The 25728-nt window shown below is 34.5% G+C and overlaps 1 protein-coding gene across 1 annotated transcript in view; it reads left to right on the forward strand.

Annotated features, from left to right (window-relative positions):
• The window catches only part of RFX6 (regulatory factor X6), a 55740-nt gene that overhangs the window by 18407 nt on the left and 11605 nt on the right, over positions 1-25728 (forward strand). The window contains exons 7-13 of the mRNA XM_038525491.1: positions 14080-14187; positions 17940-18017; positions 18124-18237; positions 20137-20186; positions 22491-22650; positions 23754-23898; positions 25076-25185. Of these exons, the coding sequence (XP_038381419.1) occupies positions 14080-14187; positions 17940-18017; positions 18124-18237; positions 20137-20186; positions 22491-22650; positions 23754-23898; positions 25076-25185 (765 nt within the window). The remainder of the gene's footprint in view (positions 1-14079; positions 14188-17939; positions 18018-18123; positions 18238-20136; positions 20187-22490; positions 22651-23753; positions 23899-25075; positions 25186-25728) is intronic.

Here is a 25728-nt window from a genome sequence, read left to right on the forward strand (position 1 = left end):
TAGGCACATGATAAGGCCTTCATTATCCTCAAGTTATCTAATCATTAAAAGAGGTGCCACAGAAATAAGGGCACATGGCAATGTGTTGTGTGGTAAATCTGGACCTGAGGTAAATTGTAGCCCCATTAGTTTGGTGAAATGATGCAAGCATATTATCTTAAGAAATAATATAAAGCCCCCAACCCTTTGAAATGATCAATTTCTTCCCACCAGTGCTTTTAATACAGTTAATGGCTAATTACATAATAAAATCCTCTAGATTGCTCTTTTTATCAATGAAATAATAGCTCTTTATTAGATAAACAATTGTGAAAGTGCAAAAATATTGACTTAGAAATACACTTCAGTTGACTGAAGTTTATGTCAATAGGGAATTTAAGTAATTTCTCTCAGGTGTTCTTTCTACCACTTTGATGAGGCTGGTGGTACTAGTGAGCCATCAGCTCTTACATCCTGTCCACGGGAAGGCTCACTTTGCAGAATAAAAGAAAAAAATGTTTCTTAAGTGTACTGTTTCCTCCTTAGAAGAGCACACCACAAGTTCAGGTACAGATTTTGTTAATAAATTTAAAATAAAATATTTTTGTTAAGGCTACACAGCTTTATTTCCAAAGACACCCAAAACAATAATAGAGTATTGTTATTATGATTATAGAAATGAACACAAGGGCTTTCTAACGGCTCAGAACTACTCTAAATACCTTTAAAAAGGAAAATAGAATATTTGTTAAACAAAGCTGAAATTTTAAAAAATTATTTTGTACCTAGGGCGATCACCCATCATACTTTGCTCAGGACGTGAGACTTTCAGTGTAAACCTTCATATACTTTAGTTCATTTGAACATTAATAACTGTAAGGTAAGGAGAATAGGTGTTAGCATACTAATTTACAAGAATTGTGAGGCTGAGAGATGTATTTGCTTTTTAAAAAATTCTGAATAAAATTCTGTTTTTTAAAACTCACGGGCAAGATATTAATCAATAGGTATGTGGAGTTGAGGAGGTAGTTAGGTAATAGGTAGTTGAGGACAAATAGTGAATGGATAGATTTTCTCTTTTACAGAGTAGCAGGAAAATATGTCTTAAAAAGAAATTATATGTAATTACAAAGGGTGTCGTGGGTGTTAATCCATTTGAAGTGGTTAAGGATGTTTCCCATAGGAAGTGACATTTAGGGAAAGAACTGAATAAGTGAGAGCTTCGAGGAGTGGAGTTGGGGAAGAGCGGAACAGTGGATGGAATAGATGTAACAGTACAGGTTAAGGTTTCTTGGACTTGGTATTACTGACATTTTGGACTATATAATTCTGTGTTGTGGGGAATGTCTTGTACATTGTGGGATGTTTAGCCACATACAGTGTCTCTGGTTTCCATTCACCAGATTCTACACCCTCCCCTTGTGACAACCAAAAATGTCTCTGATGTTACCAAATGTCAACCACTGGCATATGGGAAAGCAAACAAGAGGAGCATCATGTTATAGATACATAAATAAGTCCGGATGAGAAAATATCTGGACTAGGATAATAGCTCTAGGGATGGAGAGAAGTGGCTGATTTTAGCTAGGAAACACTGGAAAAGAAGCAGGTAGAAGAAATAGAAAAATGATGGGTTCAATTTGGGACTCATTATATTTGATGTGCTTGTGAAATATCCTGTGTAGACTTGAAGTGGGCAGCTGGATATATGTGACTGGAAAAGAGGACTTAGTTAGATATTTACTTTGATGGGAATTGAAACCATGGTAATGGATAAAAGTGTCTAGGGAAGAAAAAACTAAATGATAACAGAATAGGCTATGAGAAAAGAGTTGTGAAAAGTGGGGAAGAAAAATAAGGGTTAGTAAGATAATTGAAAAGAACCCAAAGAAGTAAGAAGAGGAGGGGAATTTAGTGGCATTGAAGCAAGAGAAAAGAATGCTTTCAGCAGAAGGGAATGGTCACTGCTATAAAAGTGCTAGAAAGTCATCAAGATAAGGGCTGAAAAAGATCTATGGAATTACTTAAGTGGAGATAATTAATGACTTTAGGAAGAACATTTTCAGTGGAGAGCTAGGGTTTGATTGGTTTGTGAAGTGACTGGGAAGTATCAGTGAATGTAGAAAATTTAGTCAAGTTGAGGGTAATAGTTGGAGGAGGACCTGAAATTTAGTTTTAAAGGATGATTGGACTATCATTCGAATGTTGGTAGAAAAGATTCAGTAGAGAGTAGAGAATGGACATACAAAAGAGAGGAGAAAGCTGAGAGCACAGGGTCACCAAAGAGGGGCACAGGGAAGACCTTCCGAGTAGAGGAAGTGGCTCCAGAGAGAAGAACAATTCTCTCATTAAAACAGGAAAGAGGAAAGGGTTAAAAGTTCAGATGCAAGTAGATTTGTAGATTTAGTGGTAAGACAGTGAGATAGTTTGGTGCTTTTATATTTCTTTCTTAGGTATTATTAATCAGTTAGGTCATCTGCAGTGAGTAAAAATCATGGGGGAAAAAAGAGTTTGAAGAGCTTAAAGAAAGTCCCAGTTCTTCTCAGTCAGGATGTCTGCAGAGATGTATCCCAAGGGACTCATTGTATGTAAGGATTGAATGTATGTAAGGCACCAGCTCTTTTAGGCAAAATGGAATGGTACTGGCTAAGTGCTGTCCTTCGGAAAATTCTGAAAATGATCATTTAAATCCTTTTCTGTCGTATTTAATTTTCTCACAGATCTCCTACTAAGGGGGTGCAGGGGGCACAGTCTCTGTTAAAAACAAGAAAAGTAAGACATTATAAAATTAAATTGCAGGAACCAGCAGAAATGCAAAACCATAATAAGAGAAGCATATTACCTATTTAAAAAAATACAGGCATAAAAGAAAATTTTATTTATTTATGTTCTAAAACTATTTTTTAATCATGGAGCTATGGATAGATACATGGATATATGATATATTTCCATATTTTCTTTATCCATTCATCTATTGATAGGCACTTGGGCTGTTTTCATAGTTTGGCTATTGTAAATAAAGGTAAAATATACATAAGGGTGCATGTGTCCCTTTAAATTACTGTTTTTGTATTTTGGGGGTAAATACTCAGTAGTGCAATTTCTGGATAGTAAGATAGTTCTATTTTTAATCTTTTGAGCAATCTCCATGCAGTTTTCCAGTGGTGGCACCAGTTTGCATTCCTACCAACAGTGCAAAGGTTTTTTTCCTCCTCCACATCCTTGCCAGCACTTGTTTGTGTTTTTGATTTTAGCCATTCTAAAAGGTGTGAGGTGATATTTCATAGTAATTTTGATTTGCATCTCTCTGAGTATGAGATGTTGAGCAAATTTTCGTGTGTTGTTGGCTATCTGCATGTCTTCTTTGGAGAAATGTCTGTTCATGTCTTCTGCCCATTTATAAATTGGATTTTTCTTTTTGGATATTGAGTTGTATCAGTTCTTTATATATTTTGGATACTAACTATTAGATATGTTATTTGCACATGTCTTCCCCCAATCAGTAGGTTGCCTTTTAGTTTAGTTGATTGTTTCCTTGACTGTGCAGAAAATTTTCATTTTAAATGGAAATTTTAAGTGAAAAGAAATACCACGTGCCTGGATAAGTATGCTAGATATTATAAACATGCTAATTCTTCCTATATTAATATAGACATATAATACCCCAATAAAATTTTGAGTGGGTAACTAACTTCTGGAAATGATTAAAATGTCTGTATACTTGATCTAGAAGAATATACATAAAGTAATAGTTAAGAGAAATGTAAACAGGAATAGTCTAAAGGGACTTGTCTGGTAGATATCAAAATATTATGACACTGTGATACAGACTTAATTGTAGGTGAAACAAATCTATGACAGAGATTAGATACCTGAAAAAAACCCTAGTATACAGAAGAATTTAATGTACAATCAAATGGATCCATCCCATCTAAATTCTACATTATGGAAAAAAACTTATAACTTGTATGAATTTCATATAAATTATTGAATTTCATTTAAATTATTAATATAAAAACAATACCTGGGAACACTTATATCTACTTCATTTCTGATGGGTAATGATATTCTAAGATAGAAACAATTTAAGAAATTCCAAAAGAAAAATATAAAATGGAGAAATTGAAAACTACTTTGTATCAAAAGCATCATATATAAAATTTGAAGTCAAAAGAAAGACTGGAGAGAATGTTTTCAGCAAATACGACAATGAGATAATACTTCCACTAAATAAGGAAATTCTATGAATTTATAGAAAAATATGAAGGCAAGAAATAGTAAAAGACATGAATAGAAAATACACCTAAGAAAAAAAATTAAAAAAAAAAGAAAAGAAAATACCCTAAGGAAGAAAAGCCAATAAATGCATGAAAAAATGGACTGCCAAATAATTTTAAAATTACATTTTAAATTATACAATTATCAGATATTAAGAAATTATTATGATGCCTGTGAAGGTCTGGTGAGATAAACTCTTTCATATCCTTCTGGTGAACACTGAACAAACTCTCTGGAAAATAGTTGGAAGGCCTGTAGCAAGCCCTTAAAGTGCTCATACTCTTTCTCCCACAGATTCACTTTTGTATGAATCTCACATAAAGTAACAGAAAATGCTTACAAAATATTGCACAATAATTGTAATTGGCTACCATGAAAAACTGTGTACAACCTAAATGACTACTAATAAAGAAATGGCTACAGTATTTATAGGACTTTTATGGGACTGAATATTATGTCATTTATTAAGAGTCTTTTTAAATAACACGGAAATTGTTAATTAGGAAGAAAAGAGGACACAAAAGCAAATATATGTATTTATGGCTTTGAAAATGTAAATGAAGCTGGATATTTATATGTCATAGATGAGTGACAGGATTAATACGTATAACTCTGCTGTGTAAAATAGTAGCCCCATGTAGCTATTAATTACATAAAATATTCAGTTCCTCTACCACATTAGTTACATTTCAAGTCCCTAATAACCGCATACGGTATTGGACATTGCAGAGACAGAAAATTTTCATCATCATGGAAAGTTCTGTTGGACAGCACTGTTTTAGAATACATAAAATATTCAACTCTGTGATAAAAAGACACCTCAGTGGAAATATAGCCTGCTATATGATCCTGTAATTCACACAGGATGAAAAAGAATAACCAGAAATAGTATTGGTGTTCATGCGCCCCTTCTGATTGACCAAGGTTTGTAACGCATGGTCAACAAATATTTTGAGTGTCATTCTTGCTAATAAACATATGAAAAGCACTCAGCTTCATCAGGGAGATTTTAAACTTCAATCAGGGAAATGCAAATTAAAACCATAATGAATAATCATTTCACTATTATTGGAATAACAGCAGTTAAAAAGTCTGAAAATAAGTGCGGCTAGCAGTGTGGAGCAAAGGAACTCTCATGAACAGTAGGAAGGACAGTCACTAGTAAAGGTGAAGGTGTGCACATCTTTTTTTTTTATTTTTATTTATTTATGATAGTCACATCACAGAGAGAGAGAGAGAGAGAGGCAGAGACACAGGCAGAGGGAGAAGCAGGCTCCATGCACCGGGAGCCCGACGTGGGATTCGATCCCAGGTCTCCAGGATCGCGCCCTGGGCCAAAGGCAGGCGCTAAACCGCTGCGCCACCCAGGGTTCCCTGTGCACATCTTATGACTGCATTTCTACAGAAACCTTCACACTGTGCCCAAGCAGGCACATGGGAGTATTGGTTGTAATCTCAGAATGCTGGAAAATGTCCATTATGATATAATGAGAGAATAAATGGTAATGTATTTATACAAGGTAATACTACAGTGCTTTGGAAATGAATATACTATAGGATAAGAATCAAATTAGATTCATCTTAAAAATCTACAGTTGAATGAAAAAAACTCATTAAATGTAGACTATATGCTGTGTGGTACCAGTTTTAAAGCAATAGCATATATTGCTTAAGAGCATTTACATAGGAGATAAGTTTTTAGAGGTTCAATAGGAATGATATAAACTAAATGAAGAACATTATTTCTTGTGGGGAAGGAAGGGAAGAAGATTAGGAGGGCTACAGAGTCTGCTTCAATATTTCAAATATGTAATGTCTCAACCAGGCTAGTTAGTACATGACTTTTTATTACTTTTTACCTACACCTTTTTCAAGTTTTAAATAGTTTGTAATATAAAAGAAAAAATGAAAAAAAAAAAACAAGAAAAGCAAAACAAAAAAGGAAGAGGATGGTAAAAAAAAATCAAGAAAAGCAAAGCAAAAAAGACAGGAAGAGGATGGTAAGAGTAATTATCCGTTACGGGTATGAATTTTGATTATTTTACATTTTTATTCGTCAGTGTAGTGGTTCAAATTTCAGAAATGTCTTAGAGAATGTTTCAGAGTCCTTTAATCCTCAGGAGTAAAACTAACAAAACCTACTCTCAATACCTTGTCCTGATCAAAGAGAGCCTTTCTTTTCCCGTGAATCTCCTAGTGTGAGCCGAATTTTGTTTTAACTAGCTCTAGTTGTGAAGTTGCCATTATTTCTTAGGGAGTCAGGCCCTTGATTTTGTACATTTCAACCAGGAAGTATCCCCGATAGCCTGAATTTCCTCCTCCTTAGCATGGACCATTCATGGCCAGTTTAACAACTTTGTACCAAGATAAATAACAAATCCTCCCTCCTTGGTATATGCTTTGCAAATATTTGCAGAGTGTTATCATGCTCTCTTTTAGTCATCACTTAGCCAAACTGTGCTGCTTAAAGCCTTTAATCTTTCCTCATAAATCAGACTCTCTTGCCTTCTAATCATATTGTTTCTCTTCTGTAGGTTTCTTCTTGTTTTCTTTTGGAAATAAGATTTTTAATAGTTTACTCAAGAGTACTGAAGTCATCAGATGAGGGGAACCCTCCCCCACCCAACACACACCCCAGGACCTCCGTAGCTGGCCTATGACCTGGCACCAATTTTAGTGCAATTAAAATTGCAAACATATTAGTGTAATTAAGATGATCATGTTTTGCTTCCCCCCCCCAGCTTATCAGTCATTCCTTTCTTTTTTGTGCCACATGTTCTACACAAGCATATTATTATTTGATTTGTCCCAACTTTGCACATGATTGTTAACGTATCCAACATGTTTAATCAAAAATTTTTTCTGTGGGCATTTTTGCTTCCTGTTGGTGTTCCACATGTGGTCATATATTTCTATTACACAAAACTACTATTTATCAAGATGAGAGTTTCAAATAGATATTTAAATAAAAGACATATAACATACTTTGTTCTTTAATATGTGTTTCCTTAGCACTCTAACATTTTTTTATTGGGAAGTATATTGTTCATAACACATGCATTTAAAAAATAACCATAAGATTAAAAACTCAAGACCTACCACACAGTTTAACAGAAAGAAGTTCTCTGTACCCCTACCCGGATCAGATCTCACTCCCTGCCTAGAAAAAGTTACCTCTCTCCACCATTGGGTGTTAATCATTCTTTTCATTTTTCCTTAAAGTTGATTGTTTATGAATATATACCTAAACAATGTGGTTATGGCTACAGAATAATATGAATGCACTTCATACCACTGAGCTGTCTACTTATAAGTGGTGGATAGGTCTATGTATTGTTCATTACTGCCCAGTTTATTATTACCAATGCATTGTTTATTATTTACCCTACATAGAATGGATTCATTTTTTGATGACTTTCTGGTTTCTCTCAGCATTAGATTTTGTGATTCATCAATGTTGCTGTATATGTAGTTTTAACACCTTTATTTGTACTGCTTATAATATTCCACTGTATGAAAATATCACAATGCGTTTATTCATTCCATTCTTGATGGATTTATTTATTTATTTATTTATTTATTTATTTATTTATTTATTCTTTGCTGAAAAACAATATTCCTATGAATGTCCTCCAGGTACACATGTGCAGAAGTGGAATTCTAGGTTCTAGGGTATGCTTATGTGTGACTTGACTGGTTAAGATCAAGTTGTTTTCCAAAATGGTTGCATTAATTTCTGTCTGTCCAGTTGTGTGTGAGCATGCCTTTTGTTCCACTTTCTCACTGATACTTGGCCTTGAATGACATTTTATTTCTTGCCAATCCCATGGTATAAAATGGCACCTCTGATTTTCATTTGAAAATTGTTTTTAATAACTACATCAAAAAGGTAGGCTTGCATATTTTTGAATTTTTATTGGCTAGTTCTCTTCCATGAAGTATTTGCTCAATTCACATAATTTTTCTATTTTAAAAATCTGATTCTTACTTGATTCTTAGGGGACACCTGGGTGGCTCAGTAATTGAGCATCTGCCTTTGGCTCAGGGTGTGATTCTGGATTCCTGGGATCAAGTCCCGCGTTGGGCTCCTTGCATGGAGGCTGCTTCTCCTCCCTCTGCCTGTGTCTCTGCCTCTCTTTCTGTGTCTCTCATGAGTACATAAATAAAATCTTTAAAAATATTTTATTCTTAGGAGTTCTTTATATAGTCTAGATACTAATATCTTCTAGGTTATATGTTGTAAATAACTTGATCTGGTTGGTGGTATGGTTCAACATCCTAAAATGTTTTTCAATGAAGATAGTTTTTAATTTTATGGTTAGTGGGTTTTTTTTTTGTATCTTGTTTTTAAAAATCTGTGTATAGTACAGATACTAAAATATTTTTCTATATATTCTTCCAAAAGTAGAAAGTTACTCTAACACTTAAGTCCTTATCTCATCTGCAATTTTTTGAATTTTTTTATTGTAAAATACACATAACAAAATTGACTATCTTAATTGTTTTCAAGTACACAGCTCAATGATATTAAATACATTCATATTATTGTGCAACTGTAACCACCATCCATCTCCAGAACTCTTTTAATCTTGCAAAACTGAAACGCTATGCTCTTTAACAATAACTCCTCCTTTCCCTTTCCCCCCAACCCCTGAAAACTACCATTTTACTTGTGTCTCTATAATTAGGACTCCTCTAGGTACCTCATATATGTGGAATCACATAGTGTTTGTGTTTTTGTGTGCCTTATTTTACTTAGATCATTCCTCCAGGTTCATTCATGTTGTAGCATGTGTCAGAGTTTCCTTCTTTTTAAAGGCCGAGTAATATTCCGTTGCATGTATATACATTTTATTTATTAGTCTGTCAGTGGACACTTGGATTGAATAATACTGCTGTGAACATACGTATACAAATATCTCTTTAAGACCCTGCTTTCAATTATTTTGGACATATACCCAAAAGAGGAATTACTGCATCATATAGTAATTCCTTATTTAATTTTCTGAGGAACCAGCATACCGTTTTACACAGCAACTATACCATTTTACATTTCTACCAACAGCACATAATCATACACATCCTCATCAACATTTGTTATTTTCTGGTTTTTGTTTGTTTGTTTGTTTGTTTGTTTGTTTAGTACTGGTCATCCTAACGAGGGTGAAGTGGTATCTTCAGTTTATATTTACCTGATGATTAGTAGTGTTGAATATAATTTCATATGCTTGTTGATTAATACATATCTTCTTTAGAGAAGTATCTATTCAAGTCCTTTGTCCATTTTTAAAGCAGATTGTTTGTCTTGTTTTTAAGTTTTACAAATTTTTTTATGTCCTGGATATTAATCCCATATTAAACATATGCTTTGAGAATACCTTCTTATATTGCATTGATTGCCTTTTTACTCTGCTGACAGTGTTCTTTGATGCACAAAGTTTCTAATTTTTATGCAGTCCAATTTGTCTATTTTTGTTTTTGTTGTCATATCTAAGAAATCATTGACAAATCTAATGTTATGAGGATTTTGCCCTATATTTTCTTCTAAGTGTAGTATAGTTTAGGTATGATACTTTAGATATTTGACTCATTTTGAGTTAATTTTTTCATGGTATTAGGGAAAGGCCTATCTCCATTTTTTACATGAGAATTTCCAGTATTTCTAGCACCATTTGTGGAAAATACTGCTTTTTCCTCATTGAATGTCATTGGCACGTTGTCAAAAATCACTTACCAGTTTTTGTGAGAGTTTATTTCTGGGTGTTCTATTTTGTTCCACTGATCTATATGCATATCTTTGTGTCAGCTCTAGTTTCTTTTGAAGTTTTGAAATCAGGAAATGTGAATTCTCCAATGTGGTTCTTTTTCCAGGTTATTTTTACTATTTGGGGTCTCTTGAAATTCCATGTGAATTTTAGGATGTACTTTTCTATTTCTGCGAAAACCTTTGGGATTTTGCATTGAGTCCATGGGTTGCTTTAGGTACTATTGACATCTTAACAATAAGTTTTCCAATTCATGAGCATAGGATGTCTTCTTATTTATGTTTTAATTTCTTTGAGCATTGTTTTGTAATTTCAATTATACAGGTCTATCACCTTCTTAATTCCCATGTATTTTATTGTTTTTGATGCTATTGTAAATAAAATTGTTTTTTAAATTCTTTTCAGATTCTTTTCATGTTGACTGTATCCTGTTACTCTGCTAAATTCACTTAGTATTTCTAACAGGGTTTTTCTTTTTTTTAAAGATTTTATTTATTTATTCATGAGAGATACAGAATGAGAGAAAGGCAGAGACACAGGCAGAGGGAGAAACAGGCTCCTTGCAGGGAGCTCAATGTGGGACTCGATCCTGGATCTTGGGATCACACCCTGAGCCAAAGGCAGGCATGCAACCACTGAGCCACCCAGGCGTCCCTCTAACAGGATTTTTCTATGGAATCTCTCTGGTTTTCTACATATAAAATCATATCATCTGCAAACAGAGATAATTTTACTTCTTCCTTTCCAATTTGGATGCATTTTATTTCTTTTTCTTGCCTAAATGTTATGGCTAGGATTTCCAGAACTTTGTTGAATAGAAGTGTGAAAGTGGGCATTCTTGCCTTTTTCCTGATCTTAAAGGAAATACTTTCAATCTTTCACCATTTAATATGATGTTCACTGTGGGTTTTTCATATAGCTTTTATTACATTGAGGTACTGTACTTCTATTCCTAGTTTGTTGATTATTATTATTATAAAAGTGTGTCAAACTTTGTCGAATTCAGCAATTGAAATAATCATGTGTTTATTCCTCTTAATCTGTTAAGGTGGTATATTACACTGATTGATTTTTGTGTCAAACCATCCTTGCATTCAAAGAGTAAATCTCACTGGTCATGGTATATAGTCTTTTTAATATGTTCTGAGTTAACTTTGTTAGTATTTTGCTGAGGATTTATGCGGGAATCTTCATGAAGTGTATTGGTCTGTTTTTGTGGTTGTTTTTGTTGTCGTTTTTCTTGTGGTGCCCTTGTCTGACTTTGGGATCAAGATCATTTTGGCCTCATTGAATGAGTTAGAAAGTGTTCCCTCTTCCTCAATTTTTGGGAAAACTTCAAGAAAGATTCATGTTATTTCTTTTTTATATGTTTGGTACAATTCACTAGTGAGGCTGTTAGGATCAGAGCCTTTCTTTGTCAGATTTTTGAATACTGATTCAATTTCCTTACTGGTTATAGATTGATTCATATAATCTCTCTTTTTTGTGATTCAATATTGGTAGAATTTGTATTTCTAGGAGTTTATCCACTTCATCTAGATTGTCCAGCTCGTTGATGTACAGTTGTTCATGTACTCTCAAAATATTTTCTCAGTAGATTCAGTAGTTTTTCATTTTTTATTTTAGTCATTTGAGTCTCCTCTAATCTTTCTTTAAGTCAATCTACCTATTTGTCAATTTTGAGCTTTTTAAAGAACTAAACTTTGTCATTGATTTTCTTTGTTGTTTATGTATTCTCTATTTCATCTATTTATCCTCCTATCTTCTGCCCACTTTGGGTTTAGTGTGTTCTTTCTTAGTTCCTTAAGTTGTTCATTTAGATTATTGATTTGAGATTTTGATAGTTTTTATATATTTTGATTATTGAATGATTAAGGAAATTTTCTTCTGTTTCTAGCATAGACAGGCAGAAAGAGAGAGAGAGAAGTGAATAGTAGTTGAATTTTTGACAAATGCTTTTCCTGTATCAGTTGAAATAATTATATATGGTATTCTCTATTCCCCTTTTATTCTTCTGTCAGTGTGATTTTAAGCCTAACTTGGTTATGATAGTTCTTAAAGATTGCTGGGTTTGGTTTGCTAATATTTTGTTTGGTACTGTTTCAAATATGATAATAACCAAGATTGGCCTATGATGTTTCTTTCTTTTCTTGTCCTTGTTCAGCTTTGGCATAAACGTTTTCAAATGAATTGGGATGAGCTTCCTGTTTTACACTGTCCGGAAAAAAATCTTTTAAGTTTGAAAATACCGGTTTCCTGAATGCTTGATAAAATTTACTTATTAAAAATCTTCTGAGCCTATTTTTTACCCCTTTTGAGGAAAGATTTTTTATTACTAATTATATTTGTTAATGGAAATGAGACTATTCTCATATTCCTAACTTAGATTTAAGACAACACTATATATTGACTTTTTTTGTTTGTTTCTGTTTCTCTCTTTTTTCCAATCTCACTAAATTACTTCTTGGGATGAGTAAACATGACTTCCACCCATGAGAAAAGGTATAAGAAAAAGTACAAACTTTCCTAAAATTAGAATTTGAGTGTATTTTTTGTTATGTTTAATCTATCAAGTATTAGTTTCATATTTTGCCAAATACTTTTTCTTCTCTTTAAAATTAAATTCTTTATTTTTTTGCATTCTATTATTTTCCCAATTTATTGACACTACCATTCTTTGACAGCACAATGATAGTTCATGCTCATAAATGATAAATCCAAGGATTAAAAATCTTTGAAGCGTATCTTGAATTATTCAGACTGATTAAATAGAGTGGGATTAACTGTGCTAATATATCGCTTATGATAGTTAATCATGTACATAGTAGTTCTTTATCATTTTCTTAAAAATTATTTAATCAGAATAATTCTTCTCTATCCATCCTTGAAAATAAAGGACAGCAAGAATGAAAACTAAAACCTAACCTGAAAGAAATTGATTTCTATTGTACTTTTAATCAGTCAATAAGAAAAATATCTAAAATATGTGCTTTAAAGACTGAAAAGATCTTTCTGATTTGTCATGTAAGTCTGTAATTCTACAAAGGTTGGGAATGGTAAGACAGGGTAGGAACCCAACCTATATAAGTAATAAATGTTCACTATGACAGAGACAGACAAAGAAACACAAAAACTCTGGAAGAAAATCTAGGAAAACCATGGGAAAGAATGAAATTTTGTCTTTACCAGGAATACCTTACTTCCTCTTCCATAGTCACAATTTCATTCTTTTCCCAAACTTTTGATTACAAACAAGTTTGTTAAAACTTTCTTTGAAGGCCAGGAACAATCAGTTATGACTTGAGGAGACTGATTTGCTGAGGCTCTGATTCTGTCACAAATATACATTCTCCGTTTCTGTGTGGATTTTTTTTTTTTTTTTTTTAGGTACATCAACCCTGCAGAGTTACATGTTATTTTTTGTTTGTCATCTTTTCTAATTTTCTGAAAACTACTAGAGGTGCACTTTCCCTCAAGGGATTCAAAAGAAGAACATATATCCAAATTTAGGGTGGGGGAAGGTTGAGATTAGAAAGGCCATGGTACTAATTTGGGAAACAAGATTTAGACTCCACTCACAATTCTACCACTAATTATTTCTGACACTCCACAAATTAGTTAACTTCTTATTATCTTGTTTACTTAATCCACAAATGACTTGGTAATCCATCAATGGATTTGGCAATTCTTGATCCTCTTATAGTTAAAATAATTTCAACAGTTCTAAAAGTGGATATCACGAAACTTATGCCACTAACAAATGTGAACTAAAATTAAATTTCTAAAAGCTATGCAAACTGACAAATATTCAAAACTAAAATACAAAGTAATAGGAAACATATCCTGACAATGAAATTATTTGTGGTTTGGAAACAATAATTCTACTGACATGTCTTGCTTATTCAGTTGAATGATCTAAACAGTTTACCCAAATCTCCTAATTTGTCATGGTTTGCAGAATGAAGAAGAATGAAATTGTATGGGTTTTTATTATATTAGAAATATAGTTTGGAGCCAACTAGTTGATAATGACTTCTTCATATTTTTCTAATTATAGGGTGGCTTCACACGTAAATATTCACTAAGCTCAAAAACTGGAACGCTTCTTCCAGAATTCCCTAGTGCACAACACCTCGTGTACCAAGGATGCATTTCTAAAGACAAGGTATCAATTAAAGATACTTCTCTATTGATTTTCTGATATGTTGGTTCCATATCTCAGTTTGCTGGGAATCTGATGGCACTTGCAGGAAGCAGTCAGAAATATGCATAATCAAACGTAATTGACTGATTTATAGGAGGGACAAATGTTTACTAACATTGATTAAACACTTTCCAATTAATTATTTACCATCTGCATGATAGTATGTAATCAGAAGTTGGTAAAAGAAATCTCAAAAGACCAAAGATGATTTTTTATTTAAAACTCAGTATCACGGAAGAAAAGACTAGAATGTGTCTATCACATGTGGTTTCTTTAATTATAAGCTTTATTTTTTTATTAACTCTGTATAATTTTAGTAAATAGTCATTAGGCACATCTCTAAGACAGAATTTGTTCCAAGAATTGAGGGGGAGATACCTAGATGAATGCAAGGACTATACTAGAAGTTGACAAAGATTCCTTTCCATTAGAAAATTGTGTGCTCCCTGTATTTGCAATTTTTTTAAAAGTTAAGAAAGAAATAGTTTCATAGGATTCACTTTATACATAAACCTCAGTGTGACTTTTCAATGCTTATATGTAAAATCTAAGAGTAAATCCTGTATTTCTGAACTTCTAAATTCATTTGCTTAGTATCTACTGAATAACTAATAGCTCCTGCTATTAGTATTAAGCCAAGGCATAATGATTTCTACATTCTTCTTTCAACTGAAGTTAGTTTTTTATTAGTATTTAAGGAAAATATTTTTTTAAAGATTTATTTACTCACTTTAGAGAGAGAGAAAGCACATGAGCAGCAGGAGGGGCAAAGAGAGAAGGAGGAAAAATCTTAAGAAGACTCGGAGCTGAGCAGGGAGCCCATGGTAGGGCCAGTCTCAAACTGATCTCATAGCTCTGAGATCATGACCTGAGAGGAAACCAAGAGTAGGACATTTAACCAACTGTGCCACCCCGGGGGCCCCTTAAGGAAAATATCTTTAATATATGTTAAGTCAGTTCATATTCTTGAGGTGCAAAGACAGCACCTCAGGGGAATATGAGTAACTAATGTCCAACTGATTAGCAGTGGGCTTTCTGTGGAAACTGGCAGTAAAATAACACATTGATAAAAAGATCTATTGGCAAATAAGTAGAGATGCACAGTAGCTTCCAGGGTTCATTCTGAGGATCTACTCTTCCTGTTAAGAACAGGCAAAATATTGAATATAATTCTCAGATGCTGATTCCAAGCAAGTCTCCTGAATATGTCCACTTTCTACTATTCTCCTCTCCCATCACATTTCTCAAGGTTATCACATCTTTTTTTTTTTTACCTTATAGATAATATGTGATATTATGACTTCAGATTTGAGACATCTCCAGGACACGCTGACATGTAGCAGTCTGTGGGGAAGCCTTGTGGAAATCAGTGGCACTCTAGGGAACATGGTTCTTTCGGGAGGGCATGGTTGGGTCCCCTTTGTGGAGACAATTGCTTACATGCAAACAAATCATGATGTTTGCTATGTAAATATGCCCTCTGAGAGAGAGGGACAGGGAGGGACAACAAAGGGAAAAGGAGAAGTGAGGACACGTTCCATTAGTTTATTGCAGTTTCTCTACTAGTCTCCAAGGAATTCCTTACCTGTCCACTGGAAACTGGTCTGGAGATCATTTCTTACTCAGATATCAGGATGCTTAAGTAACACCTGGTTTCTGAGTTCATTCCCAGTGGTTCTCATCATGAGCGCTAGGGACAAACACTTCTCTTTGTCCCTTGAAGATAGCTGGACCCTGCTTTTTACCTTCGTAGCCAGTAGCCAAGTTCCCCAGGTAACTTGGCAGTTTCTAGCAAGAAGGGTGAGGCTGAAGTTAAGCACTTTAGGCATCTGCCTTTTTGAAGCATAAAGGATGGGACTTCCCAGTGAGAAGTGGATCCCAGTGAGGTGGGGGCTGGGGCCACTTTCTGCCTCATCATCATGTCACTCAAGGCAGTTGCCATGCCTCACCACATACTCAAGAACTTTTCTCGAGATAAACTTCGCCTCTGCTCTTGCCCTCTATAACCATGGTGTCTGGTCTCAGAACAGTGGGCATAATTATGTTTAGAAGTAAAAGTATGCCTACAATAAAAAATTATTGTCCTAAGACCGTGTAAATATTAAATAAGCAAATGGAGCAACAATAGATTAAAAACTTTTGCTGATCTGTATATCAATGAGTATAAATATATGGAAATGCCTGTGAGGATAGAAGCTTCCTTGTACTTCGGTAGGTTTCAGGAATCAAAGGGCTAACTTTTGACAGCAGTTATGAATTCCTTTCTATTTTTCATACTGTCCTTATCCTTATTTTAAAAAATATGTCTTGGCAACCTTTCTAAAAATATAATATCATTGCCTAAACTCTAGAGCATGTCTCGGTTGCACCAATGGTGATATATTCTGCTAGAGGTGCCTTACCTCCTTGCAGGGAGGTTAGTAATTTGCACGTCACTGTGATACAGCCTTGAGCTAAAGCACAAAGATGTGTGCTGTCACTAGGCTGTAAGAATAGAGGCTGGAGAGCAGAGGGTTAGACTAGGACACCCCTGTCACCATCACTACCCTAGTTACTGTCAGGATAAAAATAGCTCCAGCGGTCAACATGTATTATGGATTATTCCAACCACTCTGCACGTGTTACTTTGTTTAGTCTTCATAACAGCCCTATTAGAAACTTACTGTTATTATCATCTCTGTTTTCCAGATGAAGAATTTAAAACACGCAAATGTTAATGTAGCTTGCTTGACATCAAATAGCTAGTAAGTGGCAGATCAGAGCTGTGTATTCAATCCAGGTAGTAGTCCATGGGCAAAGCTCACACCTGTAACCCCTGAGCCATGTTCTCATTCACTTAGACTATACAGCTGGCAACAGGGAGTCATATTTCTAGCTTATAAAATACATTTGGATTTGAATATTACTAATTTGTTAAAACACTATTTAGTTCTAATCCATTGCAAATTTTAGAATATGTTTACAACTTTTTAGCTATGCTATCCAAATGTCTGTGGTAACATGGAAACAGAGACACCCCCCGCTCCCTGCATAATAGACACTATTTAAATCTTTTTTGGGTAAATTTACAAGTCATTTGATATTACTAATTTCAGGTAATAGCTAGTAGGATCTTACTGTGTATCAGGCCCTGCTCTATGTGCACCAAATCTTATTTAATCCTCTTAATGCCATATGGGTAATATATGATTCATACCCTGCTTAAAGAGAAAAAGCTTAGGGTTCAGAGACAGAGCAGCATGTGCACAGGAGTGCAGGGAACTGGGTGCTCCATTTTCGCTGATAGAACCCGATTTGGAAACTGCTATGCCACACTGCCCAAGCACCCACTTAATACAAAAATTCTGTGAAGAGGTGATGCCTTTTACCATTTTATGTTTATTTCTGCAGCCAAAGGTAATTTTCTTCTTAGGTAGAAAAATACAACGTTGGTTTGGCTCCCAGCTCCCTGCACTGTCACCTGTTTCATCGTTCATGGGACGTCATACCATAATTGTCTGTTTGCTTGCCTTTCTCCTTTCACAAGCAGTAAGCTCCTGGAAATAAGGACTGTGCCTTTGTTTTTGGTTCCTCGACATGGAGCACAATGCCGGGTACATAAAAGGAGCTTAAGAAAATGCATGCTGAATAAGTGAATGAACAAATGAATGAATAAATAAATGAAGGCAGGGTTGAAAAGACTCTTCGGTTAAGCGTTTTCTTCCTTGAAATAGGTTGATACCCTCATAATGATGTATAAAACTCACTGCCAGTGCATCCTGGACAATGCAATTAATGGAAACTTTGAAGAGGTAAGGGTGACAAAGAATGCTTTGCTGCTCATATTCTTGTCCTGTTCTTTATGAGCTTGTGTTTAAGGAAGGATCTTAATGTATATGCTTTTTGCTTTATGACTAGATCCAGCATTTCTTACTACACTTTTGGCAAGGAATGCCTGATCATCTTCTTCCCCTGCTCGAAAACCCTGTTATCATTGACATTTTCTGTGTTTGTGACTCAATTCTTTATAAGGTAAGCTCCTTGGGGTGTCTTAAACATGAACCACATATTTTTTTTTAATGAGCATTCTATCTAAATGTTTCCATTATATTTTCAATACACTTGTTATTTCTGGCTGGAGATACGATATTATTTTTTTCTGATGAGTAAGCAATATTTAATAGGTACGTATTTTAATGTAAGTGTACATTCAAACAAAATCCATCGGCGTTTACATTTGTCTGCATTTACCCGTGAAAGTGTCATGAGGAAAGCAAAAGCTTTCCTTTTATTTATTTATTTAGTTTTAATTTTTTTAAAGATTCTATTTATTTATTCATGAGAGACACAGAGAGAGAACAGTAGAGACACAGGGAGAGGGAGAAGCAGGCTCCATGCAGGGAGCCTGATGCAGGACTCGATCCCAGGACTCCAGGATCACACCCTGAACCAAAGGCTAGACACTCAACTGCTGAGTCACCTGGGCATCCCAAAAGCTTTCCTTTTAAAACATGATCTGAGTTAGCAAGAAAACCCAAACTAGAATCCCGTTAAGCATTTAGCAAATAAAATCCTCCTCAATTAGTTGCTACTATTAGGATCTCAGCCTTGCAGAGAAGTGAAGCAGAAGCTAGTTGAACTCAGACCAGAAATAACTTCGCTCACCAAGAACTGGTAGGTAGGCTTGAGCCAGAATGGGGAGCCCCGTATTTTCATCCTCTATCCAGTCCTCCCTCATTACAAAATAAGAGGATGGAGCAAGTGCAGTATATTCTCTACCTTTTGTTCAAGATCACATGGAAGAAGAACGAAGGAGAGGAAGGATTGTCTCATTCTAGGGGGTTGGAATATCTTTATTTAGAGGGAAAAGGTTTAGTTTGCAGTAACTGATTGCAGTGCTTAAGACCTGAAGAAGTAACCAGGAAAGGGAAATAAGGCGGCTCCTAGAGAGGGCGTAAGAAAAGACCCAGGGCTCAAGCATACACATTTATCACTATCAAAGTAAAGCTGTTTGGACTCTCATTCAGTACCTCTGAGAAATATCCTTACATGTATTCTTTTTCTCTTTTCTTTACAAACGGTCTGGGTTTCTCTGTTTTTTGTTTTTGTTTTTGTTTTGAGTCCAACATGAAAGTCCTGAGTTTAAGGACCTTGAAAATGAACTAAGTTTTCCGTCCTCATAGGGGACCCAGAGAGGCACAGTAGAATGAGTTTCTGCAAGTCTTCATTCCATCTTCTAAAGGGTGGTCGGCTTTTAGTCTATAAAACAGCACATGATTACCAAGGCCAATTCATTGGTAACGAACATACTGGCATATACATTTCTGTCTCATACACATGCAATACGTGTGCATTTTGCTAGTAGGATATACAGGCCTTTGTAGATTAGTGTCTATCCACATTTTGAAATATCTTTTCCTCTAGACCTCTTGGTCCTCTTTGTCAGGCTGGACCACTCAGTTTACCAGCCAGCCTTGTGGATCTACATTGCTCATAGCCTATTCTGTCCCCACCTCCTTATTTATTCTAGTTTTTCTTGAGCTGGATCAGTGAGCACTACCTACTTTCTTCTTTCTACTAGCTCTCATTCAGGTCCTACCCATCTCATTCCTACCAATCTCATTCCTAAGTCTAGCCCTTTCTTTCAGTATCCTTTCTGTTCTGACAATTAACTCTCCAGACCCAGTGTATTAGCGGTACTTGTTTAACCTACTATTGCAATGTTTCTAGGTCCCCCACCCTGCCACTCCACCTTTCTTACACACACACACACCTCACACATACATTCATTTTAGAGATAAAAATGTAACCTCCTGAAATGAGTTAACATATTATTCTCTAGAAAGCTGGGAATAAAAATTAATTGACAACTAAGTGTCTTTCTACAAAAATACTAAGAATTTATGTTAACTCTCTTTTGCTGTGATTAAGGTTCTTACAGATGTACTCATTCCTGCAACAATGCAAGAAATGCCTGAAAGGTAGGTTCAGTTAATAAAATGTGATAGTTTCTTACCGTAGGGTTTAACCCTACCCATTGTATTAAAGTAAAACATTAAGTAGAAATTCATTCGTTTATCAAGATTATTTTCCTGCTCCTGTCCCTTTGTATTAGCTAGAAGATGTGCCTCAATCCTTATATTCAAACCTTGATGAACATAATTGATGGAACAATCCTGAAATCCTTTTAATCTGAGAGATGTCCAAGTGGAAAATAAATATTTAGGTGTCATTGCCCTTGAAATACTGAGAAGTTCTTCAATGGAAACTGGCCAGAGGAAGATAAATGGGGGTAATTGATGGAAAATAACCACAGTGATAAAAATTATAAGAACTTTTTAAATCTTTATTATTAACTTTGGTCTTAACTGCAAAATCAGAAGGTAGCATAATGGACCTACCACCTTCTTTTAACAAAGGAATAAGATCTCAAATAGACTGTATTCTCCATCCAAGGGAGTTTGTACCTTTTGATCCCTTTCACCCATTTTGCCCCCATCCGTGTCCTCTCTGGCAACTGATGACAGATGGTACCTAGACTGTTGTGGTGATCAATTCACAATGTATACAAATTTCAAATCACTATGTTGTACCCATGAAACTAATACAATATTTGTCAATTATACTTCAATTAAAAAAATCTCGAAATGATGCCTGAAGATTTTTCGCAAAATCTTCTGATGTGTGAACAATAAAAACTTGAAAATAAAAAGTCAAATTTTTTTTGTAAACAAAGTCTAATGAAAAAGTTAAATTTATTTTAGTATTCTGGGGCATAAATACGTGTCAGATGGACATAGTTGATGCTCAGTAAATGCCTAATGATTGATAAAACAAACTTGAATTATTTTTTCCTCTAGATTGTTTTATTTATTTATATAATAGTTTTGTTCTGATCAGTAGTTTTTTCAGTTATCAATATGTAATCTTTAAACATATAATCTGAGCTCTAAATTAAGTACTCTTAATACTTCCATGTCACAGCAGAATGGCTGTACTTAATTAGCGGCAGATCTCCAGCCATGCAACTAATAGTAATAATAGCTGGCCTTTATTAAACATAATATGGGCTTTGAGACTACATAAATTATTTCACTTAATTCCTACAACCAGCCTGAAGTGACTATTTATGTATTTATTTCTTAAGTATGCAAATTGTTCATTGTAGAAAATGAAAAAAATGGGTAAATGCATTAAAAAAAACACTCATAATCTCTCCATGTTCGTAATGTCTTAGGTTATTATCTCATAGACTTTTCTAAGAATATCTGTAAATATATAAAGTCTTTAACGGAATCATAGTATATATACTACTGTGGTATACTGTGAAAATCTTTCATATCAACAAATATAGATCAATGTTATCTGTTTAAATAGTTGCATAGATTTCCAGCATCTGAAAAATACTATATTTAACTAATTCCTTATCATTGAACAATTTATTTTTTAAAAACACAACTTGTCGGACTATTTCCCAGTAGCTATTATGATCCCATATTCACAAATGAGGAAACTGGCAGCAGAAAGAAGTTATGCCCAGAGTCAGTTAACTCGTAAGAAACAGAGCCAGAATTTTAACTGAGGGCTATTGAACTCTGCTTCAGTCTTTTTCCTGTATCATGTTACTGCTTGCCAGTGTGTGCGCAGCATCCCAAATGTAAATTTAGATCTGTTTTGTTGAGATATAGTGTGTAGATTGTTGAGTGATTTTTAAATTTTTGTGTTTACATATAAATGTTTGTGTATATACACAACCAACATTTGCAGTTTTCTAAGTACATTTTTGATAATGTATCCCACAGTTATATTTGGATTATAGGAATAGGTTACTAGGAACTAATGGTAAATACCTGAAATGAAATTATGATCCCTATGTGATGTCTGTCAAGAAGCCAAGATATGCAAAATCAGGTGCATACTTACATTTTCCCAGAAATATTTTATAGAAAGTGACTGAACCATGAGCTAATATTAATAATAAGGTATTATTTATTGGTTACCCTCTGTATACCAGAAATGACTGGATAAATTTCCATGAATTATTTATATATAATAATCTTGTGATATAGATACTAATCTTATTCTTATTTACTAGATAAAATCAGAGCTTGAAGCAATTGAGTATTTTGACCAAGGAGATAAATGGCAGACCTAGGCTGAATCTATCTGACTTCAAAGTCATGTTCTTGGAATCATAGAATAACAGTATACCTCCGTTAAACTGCATTTACGTAATGCATTTTAAACAATTTAGCATTTAATATGTAATGTTTTTTTGTGTGTAGCTTATTAGCAGATATAAGGAATTTTGCTAAAAATTGGGAACAGTGGGTTGTTTCATCCTTGGAAAACTTGCCAGAAGCTCTAACTGATAAGAAGATACCTATTGTGCGAAGATTTGTATCTTCCCTGAAAAGACAAACATCTTTCTTACACCTTGCTCAGGTACGTTGGTATTTGAGTGATCAAATAAAAAATGAATTATCAGGTAGCAGAATAAGAAATTTTGAGATTGGAGACCAAGTAGAAAATAATTAAATGCAATGTGAGGGATCCCTGGGTGGCGCAGCGGTTTAGCGCCTGCCTTTGGCCCAGAGCGCAATCCTGGAGACCTGGGATCGAATCCCACTTCGGGCTCCCGGAGCATGGAGCCTGCTTCTCCCTCTGCCTGTGTCTCTGCCTCCCTTTCTCTCTCTCTCTCTCTCTCTCTCTGTGACTATCATAAATAAATAAAAAAACTTAAAAAAAAATGCAATGTGAGACCTCAGAGTGAATGCTAGGACAAAACAAAACAAAAAACAAAAAACAAACCATTAGTGGGAAAATTGAATTACTACCAGTTTTGTAGCATGCTGATTTCCTGATTTTGGCAATAAACGATGGTTAGGTAAGATGATAAAATTAGGAGAAGCTGAACATTTGGAAATATTTTGCATTCTCTTTGCAACTTTTTTTTATAAATTTAATATTATTTCAGAATAAAAAGTCAGAAACCACAAAGCTTCTGAAAGCAGTGTAATATGCAAAACTATTAGCTATATGAATCCAGTTAATAAAAGATTAAGGTTGTGAGGACTGAGCCCATGTGATATTTGATGTTGTGAAACCCACAAACCACACATTTTAAACTACCTACAAATTTGGCTATCTTACATAGGGTGAAAATGTAATTCTTAAATCACTGTTTGTATGTTTGTATATCATTAAAATATACTTCCCATCCTTTCACATGATTGTTTGCTTTGAAAAAATTTCTAGTCCTCTAAATTTTAAAAGACTTGGTTGGGATAGTTCCAGATAAGAAATATAACATTGTGAAATCCTAATTGTATGATCATGGATAAGAAATTCATTTTCTAATTTCAAAAATAGTTTTCAAAGCTTTAACAGAGATGATCATGAGTTTCAACTATTGCTTTTAGTTTCAAAATGAGGAAACATTTATGATACTCTTCTCTCAAAAAACTATTTTTCTAGAAGCCAAAACTTTCCTTTAGATAGACTATCAATAATATGGTTTAGTGTCTATTTTTACTTTCTTTATGCAGATCGCCAGACCAGCTCTCTTTGACCAGCATGTTGTGAATTCTATGGTATCTGATATTGAAAAGGTTGACTTGAATAGTATTGGATCACAGGCCCTTCTCACCATTTCTGGCAGCACAGACACTGAATCTGATATCTACACTGAACGTAAGTTTAGAGCTGGGTTTCCCAACCTTGGCACTGTTGATATTTTGGGCTGGATAAGTCTTCGATGGGGTGGGGTTGGCAGTCCCCTTAGACTACAAAATATCTGTTTGATAAACCTTGGTTTATAGAAACCTTTTAATTTAAAAAAATTGTCCTGTACTTGAAAACAATTGTAGCTACAGACTTTGGAAAACCTGGAAAATATAGAAAATATTAAGAGGAAAATAAAAGCCATTCATAATCTCATTGCCTAGATATAACCTGGAAATAATGAAAATGTTTTTTAGTGTTGTGGGTTTTCTTCCAGTTTCACATTACCTTCGTACACATTTCTGTGTGTTTTACACTCTTAGCATTATATGGTATATAATGGATATCAAAATAATATGTCAACACAATACTGTTTTTCAAAGCAGAAATTCCCTGCTCAAGTCTGGACCATCTGACAGAGGTTACCCAGCCAATATGCATGACTAGACAACCAGACTGTTTTCAAGGGATAGCAATCCACTCTTTCCCCACTCTCTCTCTGAAAGGACAAGAAGTGCAGCTTCTGATAGGCTGTTGCACAAATGATGGGCTGCTCTCTGGGGTGGTCCAACATCAGCCCTTCTTTACGTTTCCTAGCATAAAATTATATTAGCCTTTGGGATTCAGTAAACTTCAAACTCTTTAATAAGTGATAGCCCTAAATGGCCCCTTTAATTTTTACAAGGTAAAAGATTATTCATGTAAGTGGCTCGATTTCACAGTGCAAAATTTTTTCCTAAAGGTAAAGGACAGTTGAAAAAGCAGGAAATCAGCAACTTTAGCTTAGTCATTCATTAGCTTTCAATGAATCTATTGCATTTAATGAAAGCTTTAGATTCAGACTGAATAATCATTTGCAAATGACAACTTACTGTTTCCCGGGGTATACATACTTATATAATATATAGCCTATATTTCAGTGTGTACCAAGATACATATAGTTATTATTAAAAATTTTGAAGAGTAAAAAACTAAGGATTTTTTTGTTACTTGTTCTCAGGATATGAAATAATTTGGCACATTTAATTTCACCTGTCTTTCCCTTTTATGCATAAAATTCTTAGTGATTTCTAGTTTTAGGTTTTCTCTTGGATTCAAAGTAGAGTAATGATCTGGTGTTCTGTTTTGTTTTGTTTTAATGTGGTAGATGACTCTATCACAGTGTTCCAAGAACTGAAAGATCTTCTTAAGAAGAATGCCACTGTGGAGGCTTTTATTGAATGGTTGGATACCGTGGTAGAGCAGAGAGTTATTAAGGTATTTTCAATGATAGGTTCACAAAATAGAACTTTTGTTAATGGTAAATGCTAAACTGGCTGTAATTTCTTGAGTGGTGGGGGAGGGATGGTTGTGTGTAAAAATGCTTTGAAGAGCTTTTGAAGACTTGCAAATAAGGTGGCCCAAATATCAATTTAGGAATAGGCCAGATTTGAGAGTGTTGGGCATAGATTCAGTTCTATTTGTCTTTTCTTGACAAAGGACTGCCAGATATTATGCCTTCCCTGTCAGTCAATAATGCTACAGCAGAGTCACCTCAGTAGTGAAAGATAAAAGCTGGACAGATTTGGCCCTTTTCTAAAGAGTAAATTTTCATAAATTCTGGCAGAAAATGTGGTTTTAAGTATTTCCATTTTTAAATTCTGAGAGTGCAGTATTTTGTATTTTCTATGTTTTTTCAACTCTTTCACTTAACCCTCAAGCCATCCATCATGAAACAAGGCAATAAGAGCAAATAGATCCATCACCAGTCAGTGTTAGCCACTCCATATCAAGGAAACGGTTGTAGCGTAGGGACTTTTT

This window comes from Canis lupus, chromosome 1 (assembly GCF_011100685.1).
Source record: "Canis lupus familiaris isolate Mischka breed German Shepherd chromosome 1, alternate assembly UU_Cfam_GSD_1.0, whole genome shotgun sequence".
Taxonomy (NCBI): Eukaryota; Metazoa; Chordata; class Mammalia; order Carnivora; family Canidae; genus Canis; species Canis lupus.